Consider the following 24,992-nt stretch of genomic DNA (forward strand, 5'->3'; position numbering starts at 1 on the left):
TCAAAATAAACAACCTGATTTTAAAATGGGCAGAGGATTTGAACAGACATTTTTCCAAAGAAGACATACACATCATAAAGGGCATACTTCACAGGTTTCACAATCAAGTTTTAAAATGTAATAAAAGCAAATCACAATCATAAAAAAAAACACAAGTAATAACAAGTACATTGTAGAAAATTTAAAAATGCAATTTATTTGCCTTATTTACCAAATGGTTAGCTACAAAGATACAATTTTTGCCTTGGAGTTTAAGGCAGTTTCATTTCTTACCACAGTTACTTTTTCTGATGCTAGAATCAGCATCTTCTGTGTCTTCTCTGTATTTAATTGATCATTTACGTTTTATGTTTGTCCACTTGGGAACCATACTTTCATGATCACTGAAGCTCTGCAATATAAAATGTCATCATCTTCATATATTTGAGTAGTACCGATCCCGGTTTTGAAAGTCTCTATGAGCATATCTTGCATACGTCTTATTATGAGGGATCCTTCCAAAAGGTTCATGGTCATTGAAACAAGATTCAAAAACTTCATCAACAGCCTTCTGAGCTACTTCTTTGCTGATGTTCCTAACAGCCAGGATAGAACGAATGGCTCTGTCTCGCACACAAGTCTAAGGAGAAAAGTATGTGGCTTTAATTTTATTAATATATGAAAATTTTGTCAGGAAATGGTAACATTTTATACAATGTGTAAACCACAGTCAAAATTAATTTCGTCTCATGTTACTTTATTAATTTCTGTCAGTCCAAAGAAGAAAGATTAAATTATGGAACATGTTTAGCCCAATCTAAAATTATTTAGGTATAAGTAAGATCTCCTTCCCCTCCTCCCTTCTTCTCATCTTTCCTAATGATGATAATTTCTAGGCAGTATCTGCTAAACAATAACTCCAAAATTGCAGAATCATAAAAAAGTCTATAACTAAGGTTCTGGTTGAGTTTTTTAATTTGAATAAATACGAAATATACTCCTGTGCCTCTCTCTCCCTTAGCTTTTCAGGTGACCAATGCTAGATAACTTTTCCTTCGAGAGGGGCATCTCCCCTGGAGGCAACAGGAAACCACACATACATACACACAAAATTTGAAGGCATCCTAATTTTTCAGGGGGAAAAAAAAATCAAACAACTTTCTCCTTGGGTACGTACTGTACAAAAGCAGAGACTCTGTTCTCTAGGACTCTTCTCCCACTACCTCCACGTATTTTCCATCCTACTGCTAGTTCTATTCATTTTCTGCTGCTGCTACCCAAGTTAAAAAGAGGAGAGATTTCTCTTTCAAAGACTCTGGACCCCGGATTACATGCCTTAACTGCATGAGCCTCTTCTCTGGGATGTTCTGATGTGCACCCTACTTCCACTGAGAGCCAGAACACACCGCCCATTCAAATGCTGCCTGAGCTGAATTCACCAGATGAGCAGGGATTGGAGGGCATGGAAGACATGCAGCACAAGTCAGTGGCACATCACTAAGGGGACTTGGCACAGACTGAAAGCTTAACAGCCCTATCAGAGGAGCCACCCTTCTCAGGCCCCAGGTTTGCCTTCTAACTAACTCCCATTCACTGAGTTCAAAATTCCTCTTCGTAGTTCTGTGACTTTCTACCTTCCTCCCCAGAGTTGAGTTACTCTTTTCTCTGGAGAACCAAGGGCCTTCCTGCTGTTGTTCCAAGCCTGTCCTTTTTGCATCTGGTTAAAACTGCTATCCTGATGCCCATGTACCTGACAAATTGGCCCAGCAACCTCTTCCCATAGAAGAGCTCTGACCAGCCTTTCTCCTAAATGTGGACACAGAGCCCCTTGGTTGCTATGGGCAGAACCGCTCACATTCTTCACCAGTCCATCCGTTCTAAACTTCCTCTCCTCATGCCCATCTATCGTGGACCTTAAAAGCTTTCTAGTAGAGTAGAAACTAACACAACATTGTAAAACAACTATACTCCAATAAAGAAAAAAATAAAGTGTTTCTTTTAGACAACACCACCAACAGAAAAGCTTTCTAGCAGGATGATTTTGCCTATAGTTTTCATTTTGTTTTGTTTACACAATCTCTCAGCTCAGCTCATCATAATCAAGTCTGTGCGGATCCAAAGCTTTGCTGTCACGTCATATAGCCTTTAAAGGTGTGTTAATACACAACGCGCTGCAGTGCAGTCTCTGTGCTGGCAGGTATTACTTTGTTGTCTAGAGAATACTGTGATGGTTTCAAAACACAAGTCCAGTACTGTTAGGATAAAAGTAAGACAGGCTGTGATTTCACTTCCAGTCCTATTTACCCTCATCCAAAAGTATCCCACGTGTGGGACCGTAGCGCTTTTCACTGTGAAAATCACTCGGTCACATAGCTTGCCCATAATTATAAAAGAGAACTGAATTCCATCTATTTGGCTTAAGTGATACACATGTTGTATTCTTTCATATAAGTAGCTCTTTCAAATTTCAAATACTAAATATACTTCTCATTTTTCTATTCATTATTTCCACTCATAGCACTCTTAACAGTAAATGATTTCGTATGTTAGTTTTTACCTGATGGTGTTGTTTTAATCCAAAATGTAACCTGAATATTTCATTTAAAAGTGAGCAGTCTCCACTAAGGTTAGCAGCCCGAACCTATCACAAAGACAGAAGGCAAACAAAAAGAAAATAAGCACTTGTGCTCTATACCTTTATATCAACTGATTTTTTTAACTGTAAAAGAATATAAAATTGGTATATTTTTCTGAAAACAGAGTACCTGTAAGATTCTTTTTTTTTTACTCTATTGACTCAAGTAGTTCTTAAGAAAAAGAGCAGATATCCATGAGCTACACTAGGCAGTGCCAAATACACTGGGGGCAATCACCTATTCAAAGGGAATTTTCAAAACATTCCACCAGAGTCTTACAGACAGAACTAATTTCTTTTGGAACCAAAAGTCGAAGAGTTAGACCTCAAAGTTAAAGATTATGCTCTCTACAAAACACAAACACTTCTAGAAATTACCAAAAGGACTTCAAGAAAGCATTCTTCCAAAGATCTACAAACTGAGCTTCAATGTGAGTTTAAAACTGAATACATCAGTACCTAAGACACTTTAGGCACACAAACCTTCCAGCTCTCCTAGCCCAAATCACTGAAACTCTCTTGGACCTTCCCTTAAACCCGTGTTAAGTTCATGCCCTTCCTCCAGGGTCTTGATTGGCCTATGAAAAATTAAGTGGTACAGAGAATCAAGAACATTCCAAACTGGTCATGCTATGAACATGACAGCCTGAAGTTAGTATGTATTTTCTAATTTTCTACATCTTTAAGGTAAAAAGCAGCTTTAATAGGTGAAAAAGTCATGGAACTACCCACATGGATTCTACAGCCAACCTGGCCACGTTTTTGCTCATTCAATGCAATCAGAACGGCCCACTTCTTGTTACTTCTATAATAACATGGCTTCATTCCTCTGAGGAGCTCAAAGCACTTAACACACTTTAACTAGCTAACAGGCATTAATTCTCATAACACCCAAGTGAGAGAAATATTTAAAAGCTCAGATTTCGGTCTTCTTTCCAAATAATATGAGTTATAATCAGATGCAGTGAGGCTGCCTATTAATTTCAAGGGAAAGAGAAAATAATCTAAGTTATAAAGTATAAGCTTGAAATTTATATTAATTTTCTTTAGCTTCTCAGCACATTGCACTCTTCAATTAATGAAATGCAAGTATGAAATACAAATGTCTTTCTAGGAGCATATATATGTGTGTATTTCTGACAGCAATCCAAAATGCTTAACAATAAATATCTTTCTATGTTGTATTTTTGAAACGAACTGTTTTACTCTAGGGAAAGCTAGGAACTTTACCTATGGAAGGCAGCACAGCAAACCAGTCAAGAACCTTGGCTGTAATCCTGCCTCTGCCACTTGCTATGTATAGTATCTGACCAACTGCCTCACTTTTCACAGAAATAAAATGGGGATAACAGTATCTACCTCAATGGGCTGTTGTGCATATTAAATAAGAGTCCACAAACAGCACAGGATTTGGCACACAGCCCCCTCAGTAAAAGTTAACTATAAATTTTTTGTATTATATAATTTATTCCATAGGGAAAATAGCTTATTATTAAAAGTCATCACTATTATTAGGATTTAAGGGTCATATTTAAGACAATTCTAAAAAGATACTTAAAATGTCTACCTGCTGTATCTAAAAGAATTATATTCAATAGTTAAAAATGTAAACTGAAGACTAATGTGGAATTATGACAAGAAAAGGAATACGTTTAAATAAATCATACTTGAATAAAATGTTCAAACACACAACAGTGTCCTTGGGGAAAAAGTACCTTCTACAATAAAACTTACCTCAGAGCAGGCCAAGTGCCTGACGTTGGTGAACCAGTCGACATGAGCTCGACAATGATCGAATGCATGAATGAGCTCATGGGTGACCACTCTGTTCATATGGGCCTGATTACAGATATTATTCTGGCACAAAACAATCTAAGAAGCACCAAAATGAGGAAAGTTCGGTTATTTCTACGATCTACTCTCACTTCATAGATTCCATCTTCTCTCTCACCTGAGTGGGCTCAGCTGCTTGGAAAGCCTCACCCACTCTATCCACCCAACACCCACCCCTCCATCAAGGCTCGGTCTTCACCATACATGCTCCATGAAGCCTTCCCAATGGCTAACTTCTCCCTTCTCCTCTCTCTGGACTACACAGCACTTAGTTTAAGGACATTTATTCACACACCATCCTCACTGGGTTGACTGTACCAGCCATCTTAGACTCCACAGTCTTATATTAAGAGTGGGCTCTGGAATGAAGCAGGGAGATTCAAATTCCAGCCCCACTCCTTACTAAGTCAGTGACCTTGGGCAAGTTTCTTAAGCTTTCTGTGCCTCAGTTTCCTCAACTATAAAAAAGGAGATGACTTAGAGTACCTACCTCTTAGAATTGTGAGAATTAAATGAGAATATGTGCACAATATTTCTTATCAAGTTTCTCAATAAGCAATGAATCAATAATGAATGACCACACTGTCCCATTCTACTAGAATTGCCAGGAAAAGTCCTCAGAAAGAGCTTCAGAAAGAAGTGCAAAAAGCCAGCAGCACAGAGCAGGACCCTATAAGAATAATAAAGACGTGAGGGGTCCTAATAATAATAGTCCCCACTTACTGTGTACTTACTGTGTGCCAGACACTGGGACATGTCCCAGATATTTTATAAACATTCATTCAACATTCATTTATTCAACTAATATTTATCAAGACCTACTAGAGATTTATAATCTACTAATGGAGATAGAAATAATCAAATATTTACCAAAATGTTTAAACACATGCAGTGACAGTTGTCATGAAGAAAAACCCAGGTTGTCACGAGTACATACAATGAGAGGGTCTGACCTGGTCTGCAGGGTTGGGAAAGGCTTTTCTGCAGAAGGAATGTTTAAACTGGGATCTAATGGATGAACAGGAGTTAAATTCGAGGAGAGGGGAAGGGAGCATTCCAGACAGAGAACAACATAGGCAAAGGGTAAGGGGAGGGTTGAAGAAAAAGAATGCTGGAGAAGCTGAAGGCAGGCCTGTAGTACGAAGCACAGAGTTGGAGGCGGCAGGCATGAGATAGGGCTGGTGAGGTCGGCAGGGGCCAAATCACTCTTTATCCTGACAACAGTGGGAAGTCACTGAAAGGGAGTAGTGAAATGGGGGGTGTTTTATTTTGTTTTTATCCTTCTGACCACAGTTGGAAAAATAAACAAAAGATGATCAAAACTGGATGCATAGAGACTAGTTGAAGGTGAATGAAGTATTCTAGGCAAGAGCTAGGATGGTGGGAGCCTAAAAAGGTATTTAGGAGGTAGACTGGACAAAATTTGGTGTTGGATAGAATATGGGAGGGGAATCAGAGGTATCAAGGATGATCCCTAAATTTCTGGCATGGGTAATAGGACGGATGGTGGTACCGTTCCCCGAGATATGCAAAACTAAAAGACCAGGTTGGGTGGGGATGGAGGATGGTAAAAGTCAATTTGAATTTGGACATGTCAGGTCTGAGGTGCCTTTAGGACATCCAAGTGTAGGTGTTCAGTGAACACTTGGCTATATGGATGTGGAGTTCAAGAGAAAGCTCTGACCCAGCAAAGTAAATGAGATCCCCTTGGTAGAGTGCAGAGTAGAAAAGAAGGGGCTCTAACACCAAGGATTAGGGACTTCATTTAAGGGCTGGTAGAGGAAGCTAAGTTAGCAAAGGAGCAACCACAAGAGTGTTGCATACTGGAAACCATGGCAAGAAAGTGGCATTAGCTGTTAAAGTCAAGTGTGTGCATGTGATATGACCTCCACTCTAGCCAGATACCTTGGAATAACTCTTGCCCACGAGCACTGGGAGAGAAGGTGAAGAATATTCACAGCAGCATTGTTTATAATAATAATAAAGTTGGAAACAATCAATACTTGATAGGGTAAACTCTAGTACAGACATACGGTGGAATAATATACAACACAAACTAAATTAACCAGAGGTGCACACAACAACACAGAAGAATCTCACAATGTTGAACGAAAGAATTAAGTTACAAAGACTGTATGATTTCATAAAATGACAAAGTATTACACAGGACCCCAAGTATAAAACTTAGAAGGAGGAAACTAAACACATTGTTGGACTGTACACAAAGATGGCAAAACCATTCAGACAAGCAGGGAATGGTTATCACAGAAGTCAGAATAAGGAAGGGAGGGGGTTGTGACCCAAGAGGGGCACACAGGCTTCTGAAGTCCTGGCAGTGTTTTATTTCTCAAATCTGGGTGGTAGTTACACAGATGTTCATTTTACTGTTATGACTGAAAGTGTACCTACAGGTATTTTACTCTTCTATATAAATGAGATACTTCACAACAAAAATTTTAATTAAAAAAAAAAAGAGTGCCCAACTGTGTATAACACTGCTGAGAAATAAGATGAAGACTCAAAATGTGCACTCTATTTAACCCCCAAAGAGGATGAACTTACCAAGACCCATCTTGGGAGCTGTAGGTGTTGCGATTATCAATTTACAAATGAGGAAACTGAGAATAAAACGAACAACTTGCCCAAGCCCCACAGCTAATAAGCAGGGGAACTAGGATTTGAACTCAAAGTCTATGTGACTCCAAAACTCAGACATCTCACCCCTCTGCTATGTTGCTCTTTCCCATGATTACCGTGAAACAGCTATAAATAACTAAAATACATATAAAATTCCCTAGCAGGAAACAATTAAATGTACTTAAATGTGTCATATATTCATGATGGAAACAGTGACTTATAACACTTTTATCTACCCTCATATCACATGACATATCCATCTACCACCTCAAGACTGTCAAAACCCCCCACTGACTTAAAACTTACAGCATTTATTGACTTAAGTGCTGTGCTTACTATGATAAGTAGTTTACAAGAGAAATCTCATTTAATTCTCATAACGATTCTATAAGATAAACATAATCATTACCCATATTTTACAGATGAGAAAACTCACTCTCCTCATCAAAAATTCTCAAAGATCTATCACTTCTCACCGTGTAAAGGTGAAACTCTATCTTGGCATTCAAAGCCTCCCACCATATAGCCTATCTTTCTTTCCAATCCTACTTCTCCTCATTCCCCATGCATTCCTGCCCTCCAGCTGAACTAGACAACATGCCATTCCCCAAATACACCTTGTGCTTTCTCAACACGTCACCTTTGCTCATGCTACCCCTGCTTTTGGCAACAGTCTTTGTCTTCTTTGCCCCTGAAGAGCCTTTACATCCTCTAGCTGAATCTGCTGGCATCTTTCAGTCAATCACATCACTGTCCCATTGTGGTAACCACACCCACCTCAAAGAGTTTAACCCGCCTCAAATTTTATCATTGTCTCTGCGTTCCTGTCTTGTCTCCCCTGTGAGATGTAAGGACCTTAAGAGTAAGGACCACAATTAACTCATTTTTTGAATTCTACACAAAGTCTACCAAATGGAATGCCCAGCACGTAGAAGGCAATCAACAAACATCAGGAGAGAGAACTGGAGGAAAGAAGACAACTTGGTAGACCGCCTACCTGAGACACTGAAGCATCAAAACCTCCACTGACATTTCCATTACAATCTTCACAAGAAAAGTGTCTTTCTTTGTTAACAGTGCTGGAAGGTAAGAATGGATTAAAAAGACAACGTCCAGAAGTAGTGTGCATGGGGCACAGGGGAAACAGCCCTGGGCCAGGAGACACAGATGACACATCTCTCCATCACTACCACATAGGACACCTTGGGAAAGCAACTCAACACCATCAGGACCCAGTTCTCTCATCTGTAAATAAGGAAACTGTCTCTGCAAAATCTATCCCAGTTCAAATTCTACGCTATGATTCCATAAAGAATTTGATCAGCTAATTAAGACCATATTGGAAATATGCTGGAGTTTCTGCCCTTGGGCCAGAATGTTAAGAAGTGGACCTCAGAAATCACTTCTTCCGATCTCCTCAAAGTTAAACACCTGGAAGGCTTCTACATGCATAAAAAGTTGAGATTTCGAGCTTCCCTGGTGGCGCAGTGGTTGAGAGTCCGCCTGCCGATGCAGGGGACACGGGTTCGTGCCCCGGTCTGGGAAGATCCCACATGCCGCGGAGCGGCTAGGCCCGTGAGTCATGGCCGCTGAGGCTGCGTGTCCGGAGCCTGTGCTCCGCAACGGGAGAGGCCACAACAGTGAGAGGCCCGCGTACCATTAAAAAAAAAAAAAAAAAAAAAAAAAAGCTGAGATTTCTTCTCCATTAAGGATAATGCTGAGACTGGCATAGTGGAAAAACCAGGTTTGGTGATTACTTACAAGTAAGATTTTAAGTATCATCTTTACTAAACACCTGAGGTGAATAGTAGAGCCAGAGATGTGGAGTTAGGGCTGAAGAGGTCCAGGGAGAACAAGGCCTGCCTGGAGAGAGTGCAGCCAACCACCACCACCTACCATATGGAAAGGGCTTTGTGGCCTGAAGTGAAATATCTGAAGTACTTCCAGTTTGGGTGGGGATTTTTTGTTTACAGCAGCCAGAATATAGAGCAGCACTTCAAAAAGATTCACTTACCAACCCGAATGCTTCATGGCATCAAGCAGCAGTTTAACATATGGATCTAGAAAGATATTGATTCAGTTACATATGGTAATTGGAAAAAAAGAGCACCAATTAAATTATCCAAATAGCAGTATAAGATATTATCAAACAAAACCTCACAAATCTTAGCAAAGTAATACTATCTTAAAAATGATAAAAAATGAATATGAAAAGATAAGCTTAAATTAACATAAAAGCAAGTCTTTAATGAAATGAAACACTGATAGAAATACCAAAATGGGTAGTACCAAACATCTTAGATAACATCAAATATGCTTTTCAGTTAAACGATCAAACACAATGTATTAAAATATATACCAAGGGGCTTCCCTGGTAGCGCAGTGGTTGAGAATCCATCTGCCAATGCAGGGGACACGGGTTCGAGCCCTGGTCCGGGAAGATCCCACATGATGCGGAGCAACTAAGCCTGTGCGCCACAACTACTAAGCCTATGCTCTAGAGCCCGTGAGCCACAACTATTGAGCCGCATGCCACAACTACTGAAGCCCACGTGCCTAGAGCCCGTACTCCGCGATGAGAAGTCACCACAATCAGAAGCCCATGTATCGCAATGAAGAGTAGCCCCTGCTTGCTGCAACTAGAGAAAGTCTGCATGCAGCAACGAAGACCAAACACAGCCAAAAATAAATAAATAAAATAAATAAATTTATTTTTTAAATAAATAAATAAAAATAGATATATAGATATATAGATATATATATATATATATATATACACACATACACACACACACACACACACACACCAAAAGACTGAGAAAATTTGGGACCAATATCCATAGAAACAAATAGCAGCATAGTACCCACATTAGAGGAAGACAGTAGGTAGCCCCACTATTGTCTGTCCTGGTCTGTGAATAGTGTCCCATTCTGAGTACCATACTCTAAATAGGACCTGCCAACCGAAGCTGTTCCATAGGAGAAAGTGACTAGAACAGTTCAGGACTATTTTCCACAGGAAGCAAGAAAGGGATCTATAGATTTGGAAAAGAGAAAAAAGACTTAACTAGGGCCACAGTACCTTCAAGTATCTGAAGGGGTGCCATGTGGGAATAAATTCAGCCAACATTTCTTCAGAGGGCAGTACAAGGACCAAAGGGCAGAAGTTACACAGGGCACATTTCAACTCAGTATGAGAAAGTATTTTTCCAACAATTAAAGCTGTCGATACAAGAGCCCAATAGCCTCAAAGGGCCTCAAAGATAACCTGTTCCAGCAGAGGTCTATAAACACTCTGGTCAGTTGATAACACAGAGGTTTCTGGTCAGTGATGGGGGTTGGAAAGGCCTAGATGACTCCTGAGGCCCCCCACTTCTAAGAATCTATGAGGGACTTCCCTGGTGGCACAGTGGTTGAGAATCCGCCTACAAATGCAGGGGACACAGGTTCAATCCCTGGTCTGGGAAGACACCACATGCCGCAGAGCAACTAAGCCCGTGTGCCACAACTACTGAGCTCTGTGCTGCAACTGCTGAAGCCTGCACGCCTAGAGCCCATGCTCTGCAACAAGAGAAGCCACCACAACGAGCTCAAGCACTGCAACAAACAGTAGCCCCTGCTCGCCACAACTAGAGAATGCCCGCACACAGCAACGAAGACCGAATGCAGCCAAAAATAAATAAAATTAAAAAAAAAAACTTTAGGGCTTCCCTGGTGGCGCAGTGGTTGAGAGTCCGCCTGCCGATGCAGGGGACACGGGTTCGTGCCCCTGTCCCGGAAGATCCCACGTGCCGCGGAGCGGCTGGGCCCGCGAGCCATGGCCGCGGAGCCTGTGTGTCCGGAGCCTGTGCTCCGCAGCGGGAGAGGCCACAGCAGTGAGAGGCCCGCGTACAGCAAAAAAAAAAAAAAAAAAAAAAAAAACTTTATAAAAAAAGGCGGGGGGCGGCATCAAGACAGCATACTAGGAGGATGCAGAATGAGCGTCTCCTCACAACTAGGGCACCTACCAGGCACCGGTGGGGGACCACGGACACCTAAGGGGATGGGAGGAACCCCCAGCAACTGGGTAGGACATGGGGCAGTGGGGGAGCGAAGGGGGAGGAGAAGTGCAGGCCGGACGAGACTGGCGCCCCTGAGGGGCAGCTGGGGGAGGGCAAGGGATTCCCACGCCTGCAGGGGGCAATTGGGGAACCCCTGGGAGGGCAGAGTATCAAAAGGGAGAGTTGCCATGTTTCCCCTGCCCACTTGGGCCCCCAGGAACCTGCTGAAATCCTGATCCTGCCTGATCCTCTGCCCACCTAGGCCCCCTCCAGCCACACGGGTCCTGAGGGAGTGGGAGGGAGGTAAGGGGGAGCAAAAGTAAATGCCGGACCTCCGGGACCAGCACCCCAGAGGGGTGGCTGGGGGAAGGGAGGAGTTCCTACACCCAGCGGGACCCCCCACGGTTAGGTGTCCAGTGGCGATGGGGGAGACCCTGTGGGAGATGGTGAGGGAGGGGCACAAAGGAATGGGGCCAGTGCTCTCCCTGTCCACTTAGGCACCGGGAGGCCTGCTGGGCTCCAGGGCCTAATCCTCTGCCCTTGGAGCCTCCCTTGTGCCCCGCAGAGCCCAAGCCCCGCTCCTATACCCCCACCCAGGGCCCCACCTCTACACTCGGAGACACCCTCTGAGACCCCCTCCAATGCGCTGGACCTAAACCCCACCCACACACCCTCACTCAGCACCCTACCTCCAAACTCCGGAACTCCACACTCCAGAGGCCCTCCTTTTGACGTGCTGCCTCTCCCCTTCTGCAGGCAGGTCCTAAGCAGAGGACCTGCACCGTGCTCAAATGTCACCCCCAACCTGCCTAGGTCCTGCCCCACCCTAAATCCCACCACTGCCTGAGTTCCGCTCCTGTCTAAGTTCCACCCCTACAGCCAAGGCTTTTTTTTTTTTTCTTTCTTTCCACTTTTACATTGGAGTTCTGTTTTACCTTGTTGATTCACTGTTGTTCATTCTTTTATATTTTTATTTTTCCTAATAAATCTTTTATTTTTCTAATTTTATTTTATTCTTTATACTTTGCTATTGTTCTCTCCTTTTGGCTTGTTCACCCCCTTTTTTTTTTCTTTTTTCTGTTGTGGTTTTATTTTACCCTATTGCAGTTGTTTCAATTACAGTTTTATTTTTCCTAATATATTTTTTATCTTTCTAATTTTATTTTGTTTTTTATTCTTTGATATTGTACTGTTCCTTTTTTCTTTCTTCCTTCCTTTTTTTCTTCTTTTTTTTTTTTTTTTTTTTTTTTTTTTTTTTTTTTTTTTGCGGTATGCGGGCCTCTCACTGTTGTGGCCTCTCCCGTTGCGGAGCACAGGCTCCGGATGCGCAGGCTCAGCGGCCATGGCTCACGGGCCCAGCCGCTCCACGGCATATGGGATCCTCCCGGACCGGGGCACGAACCCGTATCCCCTGCATCGGCAGGCGGACTCTCAACCACTGCGCCACCAGGGAGGCCCTTTTTCTTCTTTTTTTAACGCACCACAAAGCTTGCAGGATCTTGGATCCCAGGCCGGGGGTCGGGCCAAGCTCCTGTGGTGGGAGCACTGAGTCCAAACTGCTGGACAAACAGAGAACCTCAGACCCCAGGGAATATCAAACACCAGGAGTGAGGCCTCCCGGTGGTCCTCATCTCAGCACCAAGACCCAGCTCTATCCGACTGCCTGCAAACTCCAGTGCTGGATGCCTCAGGCCAAACAACCAGTAAGACAAGAAGACAGCACCACCCATCAAAAAAAAAAAAAAAATGAAACGACAAAAAAATGTTACAGAGGAAGGAGCAAGATAAAAACCTACAAGACCAAATAAAGGAAGATGAAATAGGCAACCTACCTGAAAAAGAATTCCGAGTAATGAGTGTAAAGATGGTCCAAAATCTCAGAAACAGAATGGAGAAAATACAAGAAACATTTAAAAAGGATCTAGGCTTCCCTGGTGGCGCAGTGGTTGAGAGTCCGCCTGCCGATGCAGGGGACGCGGGTTCGTGCCCCGGTCCGGGAAGATCCCACATGCCGCGGAGCGGCTGGGCCCGTGAGCCATGGCTGCTGAGCCTGCGCATCCGGAGCCTGTGCTTCGCAATGGGAGAGGCCACAACAGTGAAAGGCCCGCGTACCGCCAAAAAAAAAAAAAAAAAAAAAAAAAGGATCTAGAAGAACTAAAGAGCAAACAAACAGTGATGAACAACACAATTACTGAAATTAAAAATACTCTAGAGGGCTTCCCTGGTGGCGCAGTGGTTGCGAGTCCGCCTGCCAATGCAGGGGACACGGGTTCGTGCCCCGGTCCGGGAAGATCCCACATGCCACAGAGCGGCTGGGCCCGTGAGCCATGGCCGCTGAGCCTGCACGTCTGGAGCCTGTGCTCCACAGCGGGAGAGGCCACAGCAGTGAGAGGCCCACATACCGCAAAAAAAAAAAAAAAAAAAAAAAAAATACTCTAGAAGGAATCAATAACAGAATAACTGAGGCAGAAGAACGGATAAGTGAACTGTAAGATAAAATGGTGGAAATAACTGCCAGGGAGCAGAATAAAGAAAAAAGAATGAAAAGAATTGAGAACAGTCTCAGAGACCTCTGGGACAACATTAAACACACCAACATTTGAATTATAGGGGTCCCAGAAGAAGAAGAGAACAAGAAAGGGTCTGAGAAAATATTTGAAGAGATTATAGTCGAAAACTTCCCTAACATGGGAAAGGAAATAGTCAATCAAGTCCAGGAAGTGCAGAGAGTCCCATACAGGATAAACCCAAAGAGAAACACGCTGAGACACATATTAATCAAACTATCAAAAATTAAATACAAAGAAAAAAATATTAAAAGCAGCAAGGGAAAAGCAACAAATAACACACAAGGGAATCCACATAAGGTTAACAGCTGATTTTTTCAACAGAAACTCTGCAAGCCACAAGGGAGTGGCAGGACATATTTAAAGTGCTGAAAGGGAAAAACCTACAACCAAGATTACTCTACCCAACAAGCATCTCATTCAGATTCAATGGAGAAATTAAAACCTTTACAGATAAGCAAAAGTTAAGATAATTCAGCACCACCAAACCAGCTACAAATGCTAAAGGAACTTCTCTAGGCAGGAAACACAAGAGAAGGAAAAGACCTACAAAAACAAACCCAAAACAATTAAGAAAATGTTAATAGGAACATACATATTGATAATTACATTAAATGTAAATAGTTAAATGCCCCAACCAAAAGACACAGACCGGCTGAATGGATACAAAAAAAAGACCTGTGCATATGTTGTCTACAAGAGACCCACTTCAGACCTAGGGACACATACAGACTGAAGGTGAGGGGATGGAAAAAGATATTCCATGCAAATGGAAATCAAAAGAAAGCTGGAGTAGCAATATTTATCTGAGATAAAATAGACTTTAAAATAAAGACTATTACAAGAGACAAGGAAGGACACTACATAATGATCAAAGGGATCAATCCAAGAAGAAGATAAAAGAATTATAAATATATATGCACCCAACATAGGAGCACCTCAATACATAAGCCAACTGTTAAGAGCTATAAAAGAGGAAATCGACAGTAATACAATAATAGTGGGGGACTTTAACACCTCACTTACAGCAATGGACAGATCATCCAAACAGAAAATTAATAAGGAAACACAAGCTATAAATGACAAAATAGACCAGATAGATTTAATTGATATTTATAGGACATTCTATCCAAAAACAGCAGATTACACTTTCTTCTCAAGTGCACATGGAACATTCTCCAGGATAGATCACATCTTGGGTCACAAATCAAGACTTGGTAAATTTAAGAAAACTGAAATCATATCAAGCATCTTTTCCAGCCATGGTGCTATGAGATTAGAAATCAACAATTACAGGGAAAAGAACGTAAAAAACACAAACACATGGAGGCTAGACACTATGTTACTAAATAACCAAGAGATCACTGAAGAAATCAAAGAGGAAATCAAAAAATACCTAGAGACAAATTACAACGAAAACGATCCAAAACCTATGGAATGCAGCAAAAGCAGTTCTAAGAGGGAAGTTTATAGCAATACAAACCTACCTCAAGAAACAAGAAAAATCTCAAATAAACAATCTAAACTTACACCTAAAGCAATCAGAGAAACAAGAAGAAGAACAACAACAAAAACACCCAAAGTTAGCAGAAGGAAAGAAATCATAAAGATCAGATCAGAAATAAATGAAAAAGAGATGAAGGAAACAATGGCAAGGATCAATAAAACTAAAAGCTGGTTCTTTGAGAAGATAAACAAAATTGATAAACCATTAGCCAGACTCATCAAGAAAAAAAGGGAGAAGACTCAAATCAACAGAATTAGAAATGAAAAAGGAGAAGTAATAACTGACACGGCAGAAATACAAAGGATCATGAGAGACTACTACAAGCAACTCTATGCCAATAAAATGGACAACGTGGAAGAAATGGACAAATTCTTAGAAGAGCACAATCTTCTGAGACTCAACCAGGAAGAAACAGAAAATATAAAAAGACAAATCACAAGCACCGAAATTGAAACTGTGATTAAAAATCTTCCAACAAACAAAAGCTGAGGACCAGATGGCTTCATAGGCGAATTCTATCAAACATTTAGAGAAGAGCTAACACCCATCCTTCTCAAACTCTTCCAAAATATAGCAGAGGGAGGAACACTCCCAAACTCATTCTACAAGGCCACCACCACCCTGATAATAAAACCAGACAAAGATGTCACAAAAAAAGAAAACTACAGGCCAATATCTCTGAAGTACACAGATGCAAAACTCCTCAACAAAATACTAGCAAACAGAATCCAACAGCACATTAAAAGGATCATACACCATGATCAAGTGGGGTTTATCCCAGGAATGCAAGGATTCTTCAATATATGCAAATCAATCAATGTGATACACCATACTAACAAACTGAAGGATAAAAACCATACGATCATCTCAATAGATGCAGAAAAAGCTTTCGACAAAATTCAACACCGATTTATGATAAAAACTCTCCAGAAAGTAGGCATAGAGGGAACCTATGTCAACATAATAAAGGCTATATGACAAACCCACAGCCAACATCGTTCTCAGTGGTGAAAAACTGAAACCATTTCCTCTAAGATCAGGAACAAGACAAGGTTGCCCACTCTCACCACTATTATTCAACATAGTTTTAGAAGTTTTAGCCACAGCAGTCAGCGAAAAAAAAGAAATAAAACGAATCCAAATCAGAAAAGAAGTTATCTGTTTGCAGATGACATGATACTATACATAGAGAATCCTAAAGATGCTACCAGAAAACTACTAGACCTAATCAACGAATCTGGTAAAGTAACGGTACAAAATTAATGCACAGAAATCTCTTGCATTCCTATACGTTAATGATGAGAAATCTAAATAAGAAATTAAGGAAACACTCCCATTTACCACTGCAACAAAAAGAATAAAATATTTAGGAATAAACCTACCTAAGGAGACAAAAGACCTGTATGCAGAAAAAGATAAGAAACTGATGAAAGAAATTAAAGATGATACAAACAGATGGAGAGATATACTATGTTCTTGGATTGGAAGAATCAACATTGTGAAAATGACTATACTACCCAAAGCAATCTACAGATTCAATGAAATCCCTATCAAACTACCAATGGCATTTTTCACAGAACTAGAACCAAAAAAATGCACAATTTGTATGGAAACACAAAAGATCCCGAATAGCCAAAGCAATCTTGAGAAAGAAAAACAGCTGGAGGAATCAGGCTCCCTGACTTCGGACTATACTACAAAGCTACAGTAATCAAGACAGTATGGTACTGGCATAAAAACAGAAATATAGATCAATGGAACTGGATAGAAAGCTCAGAGATAAACCCACGCACATATGGTCACCTTATCTTTGATAAAGGAGGCAAGAATATACAATGGAGAAAAGACAGCCTCTTCAATAAATGGTGCTGGGAAAACTAGACCACTACATGTAAAAGAATGAAATTAGAACACTTCCTAGTACCATACACAAAAATAAACTCAAAATGGATTAAAGACCTAAATGTAAGGCCGGACACTATCAAACTCTTAGAGGAAAACATAGGCAGAACACTCCATGACATAAATCACATCAAGATCCTTTTTGACCCACCTCCTAGAGAAATGGAAATAAAAACAAAAATAAACAAATGGGACCTAATGAAACTTAAAAGCTTTTGCACAGCAAAGGAAACCATAAACAAGACCAAAAGACAACCCTCAGAATGGGAGAAAATATTTGCAAACGAAGAAATGGACAAAGGATTAATCTCCAAAATACACAAGTAGCTCATGCAGCTCAATTATCAAAAAACAAACAACCCAATACATAAATGGGCAGAAGACCTAAATAGATACTTCTCCAAAGAAGATATACAGATTGCCAATAAACACATGAAAGGATGCTCAACATCACTAATCATTAGAGAAATGCAAGTCAAAACTACAATGAGGTATCACCTTACACTGGTCAGAATGGCATCATCAAAAAAATCTACAAACAATAAATGGTGGAGAGGGTGTGGAGAAAAGGCAACCCTCTTGCACTGTTGGTGGGAATGTAAATTGATACAGCCACTATGGAGAACAGTATGGAGGTTCCTTAAAAAACTAAAAATAGAACTACCATATGACCCAGCAATCCCACTACTGGGCATATTACCCTGAGAAAACCATAATTCAAAAAGAGTCATGTACCACAATGTTCACTGCAGCACTATTTACAATAGCCAGGACATGGAACTAACCTAAGTGTCCATCGACAGATGAATGGATAAAGAAGATGTGGCACATATATACAATGGAATATTACTCAGCCATAAAAAGAAATGAAACTGAGTTATTTGTAGTGAGCTGGGTGGACCTAGAGTCTGTCATACAGAGTGAAGTAAGTCAGAAGGAGAAAAACAAATACCGTATGCTAACACACATATATGGAATCTAAAAAAAAAAAAAGTGGAACCTAGGAGCAGGACAGGAATAAAGACACAGATGTAGAGAATGGACTTGAGGACATGGGGAGGGGGAAGGGTAAGCTGGGATATAGTGAGAGAGTAGCATTGACATATATACGCTACCAAACGTAAAATAGATAGCTAGTGGGAAGCAGCTGCATAGCACAGGGAGATCAGCTCGGTGCTTTGCGACCACCTAGAGGGGTGGGATAAGGAGGGTGGGAGGGAGACACAAGATGGAGGGGATATGGGGATATACATATGCATATAGCTGATTCACTTTGTTATACAGCAGAAACTAACACAACACTGTAAAGCAATTAAAATCCAATAAAGATGTTTTTTTAAAAAGCAAGAAGAGAAAAATACAAATAAAAGTTTTTATTTATAAAAAAAAAAAGAATCCATGAGCCTGCTAAAATTACAGCAAAGTATTATGAACCCAAGTGCCTCTAATATCAACTTTTCGTATAGATGTCCTGTCTGAGAGTATAAATGCACAGCAAATTACGTGACATAAGCAAAAAACAAAAAGAGAGAGAAAGAAATCAAGGTTTTTAAGTGCTGAAAGCAAAAACAGGTGAGTAAAAGTAGTGTAGGATGAGAAAGTTAGGTATAGGTTACTGCTTTACTAACCTGACCCCTCTTAAGAGTGTTAACAAGAAAACTATTATTATTAATAATAAGTATAATTTAGTGTATATCAGGTATCAGGCACCATACTAAGTGCATTATTATTCAAGCAACTAAGAGTTTTACAAAGTTGAAATGGATGATTCATAAGCCTACAGTCCTCTTTAAAAAAAAAAATTTCTGGGAGCACATTGGTTTGATACTTCAAAAAGGACCTGCAGGGCTTCCCTGGTGGCGCAGTGGTTGAGAGTCCGCCTGCCGATGCAGGGGACGCGTGTTCGTGCCCCGGTCCGGGAGGATCCCGCATGCCGCGGAGCGGCTGGGCCCGTGAGCCATGGCCGCTGAGCCTGCGCGTCCGGAGCCTGTGCTCCGCAGCGGGAGAGGCCACGGCAGTGAGAGGCCCGCGTACCGCAAAAAAAAAAAAAAAAAAAAAAAAAAAAAAAAAAAAAGGACCTGCAGTATTTAGAATGGATTTGCTTTGGAGAAAAAGAAAACAAAGGTCGCCCTTGAGGCCTGATTTCTCCCATCACACTCGCCCCAGGGATAGGATTTTAAAGCTTCAAGTTGATGCTCTAATACTACCAACAGGTTCTCCCAGCAGCCTTCCCCTTGGAAGGTTGAGGCGGGTTAATTCCTACTGGGTCGCAAAAGTTCAGCACCTCACCCTCCTCATATCCTACCTATATCAACTCTTCCTCCACTCTTTGGCTCGGCCACTGTAAGAACAGCTACCTTTTCTTTATTCAGCTCCTGATATGCTGGCACTTTACACTCATAAAATCTATTCCTCACAACAACCCTAAAAGGGGTATTTTTATCCCTCCCCCACTCCCTTTTTTTTTTCTCAGATAGAGAGGATCAGAGAGTTAAATCACTCTTCCATACGTAACAAGGGATCAAAATTTGAACCCATGTCTAATTCTGCAGCCTATGTTCTTTCCACTGCATTCCACTTTGAAACATCTTAAAGGCAGGGTCCCAACTCCTCTCTGTATTTGCCCAAACCAGAACCTAGGAGGCATTCAATACATATTTGCAAAGTAAATACAATGTCATCATTTTCTCTACTCCCCCTCCTCCTCCCTTGATTCCCTAGATGCAGGTAATCTCAAGAAGGCTGGAAAATAATTGGGTGGTTGACTTTTGAACTGTGACTGGCCAGCTATGAAACAGTAACCTTACTTTGGAACAATAAGTTTAAGTCTTTGATTTTCTAAATGTATCTAAAGTAAACTTTAGATGGCAATGTAAAAAAGTTAAGAAATCTCTAGTGCAATGTCCCTGGGATTAGAGAAAAATTGGTCAGCAGATGGTGTCCTATTTAACCCACAACAGTGGTTCTTAACCTTTTTGGGATCGTGGGTCTCTCTGAGAATATCATGGAGCTATGAACTCTCTCCCCAGAAAAATGCACTTAGGGGCATACACATACGGTTTCGTAGTCCATGTCAGGAATTTCTACACTCTGAAGTCCACCCATGTATGCAGGTTAAGAACCCTTTCCACCAAAGGGTAGAACTGCAAAACTTGCTTTTAACAGGAGGGAAGAGGGCAGGGCACAACCCTTAAAGAATGACAGAGCTGGGCTTCCCTGGTGGCGCAGTGGTTGAGAGTCCGCCTGCCGATGCAGGGGACATGGGTTCGTGCCCCGGTCCGGGAAGATCCCACATGCCGCGGAGCGGCTGGGCCCGTGAGCCATGGCCGTTGAGCCTGCGCGTCCGGAGCCTGTGCTCCGCAACGGGGAGAGGCCACAACAGTGAGAGGCCCGCGTACCGCAAAAAAAAAAAAAAAAAAAAAAAAAAAAGAATGACAGAGCTGTTGTGGACGCGACATAAACTGGTTAGAACCGATTAGGCCCAAGATGGCAGAAGATTCAACTTCCAGTAGATCTTGAGCCTCATTATACGCTCATTGTAATACATTAGCATATGCTACCTAACACACCCACGGGCACCATGACTGTTCCAAGGCTAACTATAAAAGGCCAAAAAGTGGGCAGTGGCCCAAATCCTGGAAATCCCCACCCCTTCTCCAAAATAGTTGTTATAATCCTCCCACTCATTAGCCTATGAAATTACCCAGCCCATAAAAACTAACCACCCATATTTCCTGGCCGCTCTCACCTTTTGAGACAGACTGCATTCTGTCTATGGAATGTGTATCTCCCAGGGCCTCTCCCCTTCTGAGATGGCCCACACTCTGTCTATGGAGTGTGTACCTCTCTCAATAAATCTACTTCTTACCTATCACTTTGCCTCTCGCCGAATTCCTTCTGCAGTGAGACATAAAGAACCTGAGCTTCATTAAGTCCTGAGACCAGGAGTGCAATTTCAATTAAAAGACAGTGGGTTCGAGTCCCAGCCTGCGGGTTCAAGTCCCAAGCTGAGTTTTGGCGGGGTTCAACTCCCATCTGAGTTGTGCAGTTTCAGCAGGTATGCCTTAATTAACATGGCTCTTTAAAACTCTGCTTCACCTGGACTCTCAATTCCTCATATTACTGCATAATTTACCTAAAATATCAAAGGATCTGTCAGACCAGTGCGCGTGACGGAAAGGGCAAACTCCTCACCCAACTCCTCATTCATGCCGCAAGCAAAAGTAGTTGGAAGCAAAAGTAGCTGAAAGGGGCCTCAGCGCTTCCTCTGATGGAAACTGAGGCTCAGACCCCCACACCCGCCCTCACAAGAATCTGCCTTTAACTCTGCACTTGGTGTCTGAACCCCGCCCCAGACACACCTGGGCTGAACCCGGAGCCCCCTAGCGGAGCGGCACCAAGGCCCCTCCCTGCCCGCCGGCTCTCAGACACCCCCCACTGCACCCTCCGCAGACGCCCAGCCCCCAGGCTCACGGCTCCTACTTGTCTCCAACGTCTGCAAGAGCATAAGCTGGCACTTCTGGTTGTTGGTGAAGAAGCTGGAGAGGAACCCTTGCTGTGGCTTCCCCTGAGCCAGCCGCTCCGGGAAGACCTGGCACCCGACGTGTTGCTGCTGCAGCTGCTCCCCCGCAGCGGGGCCCGGGCCCTGTTCATCCGGAGCTCCTGCCATGCCGCCCACGGACTTTGCCGCTGCTTCCTCCCGCCTCAGGCGGCCCGGGTGGAGACAGGGAAAGGCAACGTCCCTCCCGCCTACCCACAGCCCAGCCCTCCCTCCGCGGAGCCGACCTGACGCCAGCCAGGCGACGGCCGCAGGGGTCCACAAGCCCGGAGACCGAAGGAGCGGAGCGCTGGGCCACAGGCGCCGGGAGGGAAGACGGTAACGGGGCGGGGTGACGGCTGCTAGGCGGGCAAGGGGCGGGGCCAAGCGCCTGCTGGCTGAGCTGGGGTTGGCGAGTACCCTCGCAGGCTACAACCCGCCTGATGTGGGCGCGGCCTTCGCTGCTCAGCGTGCTTGTGCCGTCCCCATAAGCCTTGTTCCGCAGCCCTGCTTACTCGTGCACACTCCTTCCTTACCTCCTGACCAGTACTGGCCATTAAATACTCTTCTCCCTCTGAAGGTTTCTGCCATCTTCGCACTCCCTGCTTTGTCCACCAGCAGGCTAATTGCAGCCTCTGGTCCACCTCTCTCTTGACGCCCCAAGCCATATTAAAAGCACTGTTTTTCAGAAACGTTTGAAAGTTGCAATTATAATGACTGGTCGCGTCAAAACCCTCAAAATATAAGACCCAACTACTTTTTTTCTGCCTCTTCTAGGCCCATTCGCCCACCCCACTCTTTCGCCACCGCAAATAACTCTCTGATAATTGATGAAATAAAATTAAAATTTTATGGCAAGACAAGACAAATTTAAACAATTTTTCTCTGCCAGTTTGGGCCTCCTCCCTCCCCTTAGAGTGTATTGTGCATCTGCATTAACCAGACCTCCTTAGAAGATACTCCTTCTTAATCTTGTATAGGGTCAGGATGACCCACTACTCCATAACTCCTTGGGAGATAACCTTCCTTCTGTCAATAATTCATTTGACATATAACACTTTGTCTCAAAAACTTCTTTAACTGTGCTGTGACTTCTAGTGGGTGGAACAGTGCTCAGAGCTTTCTGAAAGACTGTCTCCCAGGTTATAATCCTCAGGTTCGCTCAAATAAAATTTTTCGGGCCTCCCTGGTGGCGCAGTGGTTGAGAGTCCGCCTGCCGATGCAGGGGATACGGGTTCATGCCCCGGTCTGGGAGGATCCCATATGCCACGGAGCGGCTGGGCCCGTGAGCCATGGCCGCTGGGCCTGCGCATCCGGAGCCTGTGCTCCGCAACGGGAGAGGCCACAACAGTGAGAGGCCCGCATACCGCAAAAAAAAAATAAAATAAAATAAAATAAAATTTTTCATTTCTTTCTTAGATCGACTATTGATTAATTTTTTCATCAACATAACAAAACACAACCTTTTAACTTATAACTCCAAGCCTTAACTCATATTTCCATCTTTAAGCCCCCATCCTCAGTCCTTATGATCCAGGTCCTGATCAAATCTACCAAATCCACAGGGCCTTCCCAGATACCTTAATCAAAATTAATCTCTCCTGATCTCCCAATGTACAAAGTACTTCATACCTATTATGGCTTCATCACTGCCTGACAGGTTTTAACTAATTTGTGTTTCTCTTTTCCCACTAAATTTACTCAGTTCAACTCACACATTTATTCAGTACCTGCTATGATGGGCCAGGCATGGCAGGAGAAACAGGATAATGAGAGAATTTCTAAGGTTGAGAGGAGCATATGATTTATGTAAGAAATGTATCTAATTCATAAAGGTTCAAGAGACATTGAGGATTATGAACAGTACCTATGTGTCATAGGTGCTCAATAAATATCTAAATTGAGTGAGATGCCAGGATTACTCACTCATTTGAAATATAATTTATGAACACCTTCTATGTACATAGACTACTAAAGCTGTAACCAAAAAGCGCTACTTTTTATTGAGCTCACCTGCGATACATTATTTCTAATCCCTACCACAACCCTCAAAATAAATATTGTTATCACTATATTTTTCAGATAAAGAAAGTAGGCTCAGCAAAACTGAATAATACAGGACCACACAACTAGCTCTTAATCTAGTTAGGGGACTAAAATATACACATATGGAAAACTAGACCATTTCAAGTTAGTGTAATTAGTCTGGAATTCTCAGGGAAGGCTAGATAGAAAAGATGGGGCCTGAAATGGACCACAGACTGTAAACATTTGAAATACTATTCAGCTATATGAATAAACAAAAAAATGCAAATTAAAAGCTCTCATTTCCCCGCACCAAATTAGCAAACATTTTTTCAATGTTCATTGCTGAAGGCAACAGAGAGAAAACTAGAAAATTGTACACCAAGATATGATCAGTAGTTGTCTAGGTATCAGAATATTTTTATTATTTTTCCAAATTTTCCTAATGTTCTACAATAAGCATGTATTACCTTTATAATCAGAAAGGTATACTTTAAAAAAATTGAGTAGCCTTTGGATGGCATATGTGTTAACTTCATCCATTTATACTATAAAGACATAGGAGTGGAATGGGACAGCATTAGGGGAGAGAGAGGGAAGTGCAAATACAAATTTGCAAAGCAAATAATCACCACAAAGAAATGAGAACATGGGCAAAGATTTAGCTATAAGGATTTTCATTTCTCCATTGCAGCACTAATTAAGAACAAAAAGGATAGAAACTGTTTTAACAAAAAGTGCAATGGAAAACATACAACCATGTTTTTTAAATGAAATATGTTCATAAAAGCTTTTTAGGTTACAAAATAGCATGTACAAGCTGGAAATTTATTATATGCACAGAGAGGGTCTGGAAGACTGCTGCAAAGTGTTTTTAGTGGTTGTTTCTGGGTGGATTTGTAACCGAGCAGGACCCTATGGGGCCTTCCCAGGACGGAACCCCTCCCCATATCCTCGCTGTATCTCCTCCGAAATACCTAGATAATAGTACCTGATGCACACTTCCTGAGTTACAGATGCTAAAACCACCACCAAATGGAAGAAATTACTTGATGATCATGAGCCCCCAGACCCTATAGGCCCCTAAGGATGGATAATGTTAACCGCCCTATTATCTCAACATCAACCAGAGAATTGTGCAGGACTTGATCACATACTCTGCAACCAGTCTCCCTCACCTGGTTTTTTTTTTTTTTCTTTTTGCGGTACGCGGACCTCTCACTGTTGTGGCCTCTCCCGTTGCGGAGCACAGGCTCCGGATGCGCAGGCTCAGCGGCCATGGCTCACGGGCCTAGCCGCTCCGCGGCATGTGGGACCTTCCCGGACCGGG

General features: G+C 42.4%; 1 protein-coding gene across 8 annotated transcripts in view; it reads right to left on the reverse strand.

The window, feature by feature from the left end:
- The window catches only part of ATP23 (ATP23 metallopeptidase and ATP synthase assembly factor homolog), a 25,870-nt gene continuing 878 nt past the window's right edge, over positions 1-24,992 (reverse strand). For 2 of the 8 annotated variants that reach the window (XM_081247987.1, XM_081247989.1), the window contains exons 2-6: positions 9,099-9,144; positions 8,082-8,163; positions 4,349-4,486; positions 2,537-2,620; positions 1-619 (exon numbers count right to left, since the gene is read on the reverse strand). In XM_081247987.1, the coding sequence (XP_081104113.1) occupies positions 416-619; positions 2,537-2,620; positions 4,349-4,486; positions 8,082-8,163; positions 9,099-9,115 (525 nt within the window). In that variant the 5' untranslated portion in view covers positions 9,116-9,144 and the 3' untranslated portion in view covers positions 1-415. Of the gene's footprint in view, positions 620-2,536; positions 2,621-4,348; positions 4,487-8,081; positions 8,164-9,098; positions 9,145-20,968; positions 21,236-21,573; positions 21,985-22,173; positions 22,297-24,992 lie in introns of those variants that run through there. The other 6 variants (XM_081247984.1, XM_081247986.1, XM_081247983.1 and 3 more) reach the window with 6 other exon arrangements.

The sequence above is a fragment of the Mesoplodon bidens genome (assembly GCF_964165515.1).
Source record: "Mesoplodon bidens genome assembly, chromosome: 11".
Taxonomy (NCBI): domain Eukaryota; kingdom Metazoa; phylum Chordata; class Mammalia; order Artiodactyla; family Ziphiidae; genus Mesoplodon; species Mesoplodon bidens.